This window comes from Cystoisospora suis (assembly GCF_002600585.1).
Source record: "Cystoisospora suis strain Wien I chromosome Unknown contig_3839, whole genome shotgun sequence".
NCBI classification, from domain to species: domain Eukaryota; phylum Apicomplexa; class Conoidasida; order Eucoccidiorida; family Sarcocystidae; genus Cystoisospora; species Cystoisospora suis.
Window position 1 is genome coordinate 397 of NW_027156634.1, and position 5,382 is coordinate 5,778.

The window sequence follows — 5,382 nt, forward strand, 5'->3', positions numbered from 1 at the left end:
TAGACAAGCAGGAGAGAGAGAGACAAAACCGGTCTAGATTTGCTATAGTCTATCTCATGTGGCATGCCGTGAGAGAAAGGAAAGGTTGGCACTAAGAAATTTACAGGAGGTGCATAGACACGAAGAGATTAGTCAGATTCGTGCATGCATGGAAGCTTGACAACTTTGGCACCAAAGCATCGGCTCTTCAGAGAAAGAACAACATACACTTGACTAAGTCGACTTCTCTATCTATCCATCTTTCTTTCTTTCTCACACCTAGATTCATTTTGTCACTTCTTCATCTTCTTCACTACGAAGAAAGGAAAAGAGAGAAGTGGGCGTTCTATAAGAATTCTCTTATGGCTATTATGACAGTGCACTACAGAAACAATCCACATCTCTAGTCCATACAGTATAGTCCTATACCATTATATACCTGCATATACATGGCTATAAATAGATATATATCGATATACATATATACACAGATATATAAATAGACCCTTCGGCAGGGTGTGAAAATACAAGGAAATCGGTCTCCATCCATTCGAGGTTGCATGTGTGTGGATAAGTAACAGAAAGCCTCATCAACACGCATGTATTAACGAATCCATGTATATCATCTATACATGTAGATAATGCCGTTCCCTACGGAGAATACATACGGATCGATCGCCTCTCTGGGACCTACACATAACGACGACGAACAACGAGAGCAGCTCTGACCTTCCTCCCTCCCTTGTTCATATGAACAGCCGCAAGCGGCTTATATACGAAGCCACCTCCATGGCGAGATGATGACTATGTGCATCTATCGATCTATACATGTATGATGTATACAACTGTAGTGATAAATGAAAGAGACACCTTGGAAAGAGATATCCCCCTTGAACGAACGCAGACCTACCAAGATCGAGAAGCGTTTGATTCAAGAGCTTATATTCGGAGAGATTATCTTTCACAGCAGTTAAAGGCTTCATACGCAAATAGAAGAGAAGAAACTGAACGAGCTGAAGCTGCTGGAGCCTCGATAATTTCTCCTGTGTTCTCTCCATGTCTCTCCCATCACTCCTAGACGGCTCTCTTTGAAGTCGATCGAGCACCCCAAAGGCTAGGGCGCCCAGAAAGAGACAGACACAGAGAAAAGAGAAACAGGAGGTGAGTTGAAAGACATCGGAGAGAAGAAAAGCCACTGAAGGAGATGTGAAAGAAAGGATTTCTACGGAGGTCTCTAGTACACCCACTCTATATATATATATATATATATACACTTTCCTATCCTGCTTGAACAGAGACATGCATGCATGCATATCGAGGTGGTACATGCCATGTGGCTGCCTCCTACCGAGGAGTCCTTTATATACCTGGGAAGAGACAACTAACACACCTGTAACCTATAGATATATATATATATATATATGTTTATATGGTATATACTCATCTGTATAGGGGCATGCATGTAGAGATCTCTATATGATAGACCACCTTATACAAGTCATATGTAAGTATATCAGTAACGCTCTGACCGATACAGATGGTACTGCCACTGTAGATGAAAAATATATATGTCCGTCCATACAAATCCATAAATAGACACATGGGATATCTACGCATGATGATCATCCCTCTATACACCTCCTCCCCTCACTTCTCTAGACATAGTTTCACATAGATGAAAAGATAGACATATAGATCTCTATACATCTATATATGGTAGCCCTCTAGATGTATGGTGAATCTTCCCCGATCTCTATAGATGTCTAGGGACACACACGTACGCCCTAAATGCTGCCACGCACCTACCCACGTAACTAGCTATCTACCTCTCTCTTGACACAAAGGTTGCCATTTGGCTCTTGCCGTGCTTACTTTTGAAGAAGAATCTGATATGTCTTAGACTGACTCGTGCTTGGGGATGGATGTCCGTCATCTGTTGGATCTTTATGCGAATGAGAAGAGGCATGTTGACGTGATAGAGCTTGTCTACCTTTCCTCCTTCTTTCATACACCTTGTTAAGTGCTGTCTCACTTTCTCGTCATAGACAAGAGCCCCTTCACGGCTGGAGAATTGCTGAAAGGTAAAGGACTGGCCCGACGTTGTCATGGAAGGCCTTATACACTGTGTCACCCAGGAGTACCTCTCGGTATATTCGGTCCCAGAGGTCCATAGAGCGGAGAGGGTAAATCCTAGGGCGTATGTATCAAAGGCCGGAGATGCTAAGAGGACAAGCTTCTTCTGGGGATCTGTTTTATCTTTCGGCTTCTCCATTTCCGGGGCCATGAAAGGAAGAGTTCCACGGATCTTCGTCTCTTGAAAGAGAAGCGTCGCCATCCCAAAATCTCCTGCTGCCACTTCAACACGTGCCGATCTTCCTTTCTCTCTACAAGAGAAATGGAATGACAAAGAAAGAAAGAACGAGAGAGTGGGAGAGATAAAGAGAGAGAAGAGAGGTAGACAGAGGGCGGGGGAGCGGGGAAGAAAGAAAGAGGTAGAGAGAGAGATGGAGATGAAAAGAAGGAAAGAGATAGAGATGATAGAGGTGTGTGTGTGGTAGAGAAGGGGATGAAGTTCTAAAAAGAGAAGAAGACGAAGCCGTCTTCTGTCTGTACAGGGGAGGAAATGAAGTAAGGAAGGTAGAGTCGACCGAAAAGAAAGATGAGGTAAGAGGTGTATCGAAGGTGGTCATGATTAATTGATTGATCGAGAAAGAGAGAGAGAGAGACAGCGCTAGGCAGAACGATCTCTAGATGCATCAAGAGAGAGGTATTGACAGGGGTAAAGAAAGGCAAGCTTTATCATGCATGCAGTCGTTCATATCTATTATGATACAAGTATATACATTTGATATGTATGTCTCGAGAATATCACACAAGAAGATACAGCGGAGTTGCGCCTTAGGAATGGGCAGGAGGCGCATGTCAAAAAGTACTTCCATCAATCGCGTATCTATACACGTGTCTATAGACATATATAGGGCGGTATGCGTAGATGGGATGTATTCGTATACATATCCATGGATATAATGCATAGGTAAGATAGGCAGAGACCGTCAGCTATCTACTCCACGTGAAGCCTTTTCCTCTAGAGATAGAGAAAGGAAGTTCTACAAAGTTTCTATGAGACCAAACTACTCGCGGCCATTCTATCTCTATCTAGCTGAAGAAATCAAGACAGCCTTACCATCATACACACACCTAGACAGATAAAATAAGATAAGATGGATGATCTTTAAGAAGTTGAGAAGCATACATCTAAGAAGAAGAGTGAGAATTTCAGTAGACGTACGCAGGATAGTATTTATAGAGGAGATTCGGGGGCTTTATATCAAAGTGTCCGAATCGATAGAGGTTGTGCATGAGAACAAATGGCTTGATAGATTTTGACGTCAAATCTAGAAGAGAATCTCGCGATGTGAAGATCTTCCGTAAATTTCGGTTCCCTGAGGATTGTCGATCCCATCCATCTAATGCCAATCCCGTCTTGTCTCCTTTCGGCTGTACATACACCGCATGCGACATCGCCGTCAACTCATCACAAGGTCATCATGAAGATACACAACACTCATACAGCTTCACTAAGACGTGTATTTAGATAGAAAGAAAGAAAGAGAGATGTGTGTGGCTGTCGAGATGTAACTCATTGACCACCTTAATGCTGAGAGAGGAACTAAAGGACATACTCCAGAGAAGCATAGCTGCTACATATAGAATTAAAACAGCGACCCCACCCACATACAGACAGATCAACTTCTTTGAAGTAAAACGTCTTTCTCTCTCTCTCTTGTACACCTCTCTTTCTCCTATACATGTTGGATATACGGAGATTTAGTCATCTGAAGAGAGAGATCTTCTTCTTTGAAGAAAGACGTCTTCCTCTCTCTTGTGGGACTTTCTTTCTTCTATACATGTTTGGCTACAGAGCATGTCTCTTGAGTACGATAGGAGAGAGAGAGAGAAACCGTCAGACGAAGAGAGATAAGGAAGAAATCGAGATGAACGACCGCATTCAAGAAAAGTCAAAGTCTCCATTCTCCCCAAGCACGTAAGAAAATGCTGGGACAGTCGTATATCATCTGAGTCTTCGACAAGAGAACAAGATGACTACGCGACAACCCCAAGGAGACAGGGGAATGAAAGAAGAAGCCCTGCCCTGGCAAATGTCGATCAAACGGGGATCAAAATACACAAAGATATGAATCTCTATGACATTTCATCTATCTACCTATACATAGAGAGGCACAGAGAGAGAGCGAAAGAGAGACAGATATACATTTACATATACATTTCTACTGCATTCACTCTATAGATTCCTAGACAGCTCATCTTCCCCCCTTCTAGTTGTCTTTTCTATCTCTATCTTTTTCTTTCTTTCTTTCGAATGAGGAGGTATCTCTCTAGTAGATACACCGCGCTCTTAAGAGCTCTTTGTCTTTTCTTCCTTCTCCATTCTCGTACTATCTCTATCGTCATCGCAAAGAGAGAAAAAAGACCAGCGACGACGCCGATAACTGTTGCTTCTCTCTCTTTTCTTCTTCTCTCTTTCTTTCTTTCTTTCTTCTTCTTCTCTCTTTCTTTCGGCTGGGAGTTCTTTCTTCGTTTACCTGGAGATCGCCTTGAAAGAGTTCGACGAGGAGGCCCCAGTGGCTGTTGCCTTTGGCGTCTTTGGAGATCACACGAGCTAGCGGAAGACTCCAGTGATATTGAGCTAAACCCACTTCGGCATACTTCGATGCTCGAGCTTCCTTTGTCGCACCTAAGAAACATACATACATACACATATACACACACACATAGACATACATCATCAATACATTCATATACATTGAGATTCATAGACATACACATACATAGGTACATACATATACATATATATTGACATACATACGCATTCGTACATACACATTCATACAAATTCCTACATACAGATTTCTACATGCATATTCCTAGATCTATCTTTAATCTATCTTTAATCTACCTATCTATCTTTAATCTATCCTTAATCTATCTATCTATCTTTAATCTATCTTAATCTATCTATAACTCTATCTATCTATCTCTATCTCTGTATCTCTATCTCTGTATTTGTCTCTCTCTGTCTTTCTCTTTAGGCGAGTGTGTATTTACCTTTAAGGCTAGCCCACATCTGGGGTCGAAATGTGGCGAAGAAATGCTCGAGCTGAGAGAAGATCATTCCCGTCTCTCCCAATTCTTGAAAGAAGCATCGAGTATTGATCGCTGCTCTTAAGATCTTAAAGTTAGCCAAGACATCTGGTGCCTTCAAGGTACTTCCTAAGGTCTTCAAGGCGTTCAAATCGATGCTTGGATCGACAAGACGTATCAACTCTTGATACGTCGAACTTGAAAAGGGAAGAGAACTGAAAGAGGAGAAAGAAGAAGAAG

The 5,382-nt window shown here is 42.1% G+C and overlaps 1 protein-coding gene across 1 annotated transcript in view; it reads right to left on the reverse strand.

Moving 5' to 3' along the window:
- CSUI_007316 (protein kinase domain) overlaps positions 1-5,343 on the reverse strand; it is a gene marked incomplete at its 3' end in the record, with an annotated part of 5,710 nt that extends 367 nt beyond the window's left edge. Inside the window, exons 1-5 of the mRNA XM_068067462.1 lie at positions 5,107-5,343; positions 4,584-4,735; positions 3,269-3,477; positions 1,852-2,363; positions 890-1,093 (exon numbers count right to left, since the gene is read on the reverse strand). Coding sequence (XP_067920562.1) covers positions 890-1,093; positions 1,852-2,363; positions 3,269-3,477; positions 4,584-4,735; positions 5,107-5,173 — 1,144 coding nt within the window. The remainder of the gene's footprint in view (positions 1-889; positions 1,094-1,851; positions 2,364-3,268; positions 3,478-4,583; positions 4,736-5,106) is intronic.
- Between the last annotated feature and the right edge of the window lie 39 nt (positions 5,344-5,382).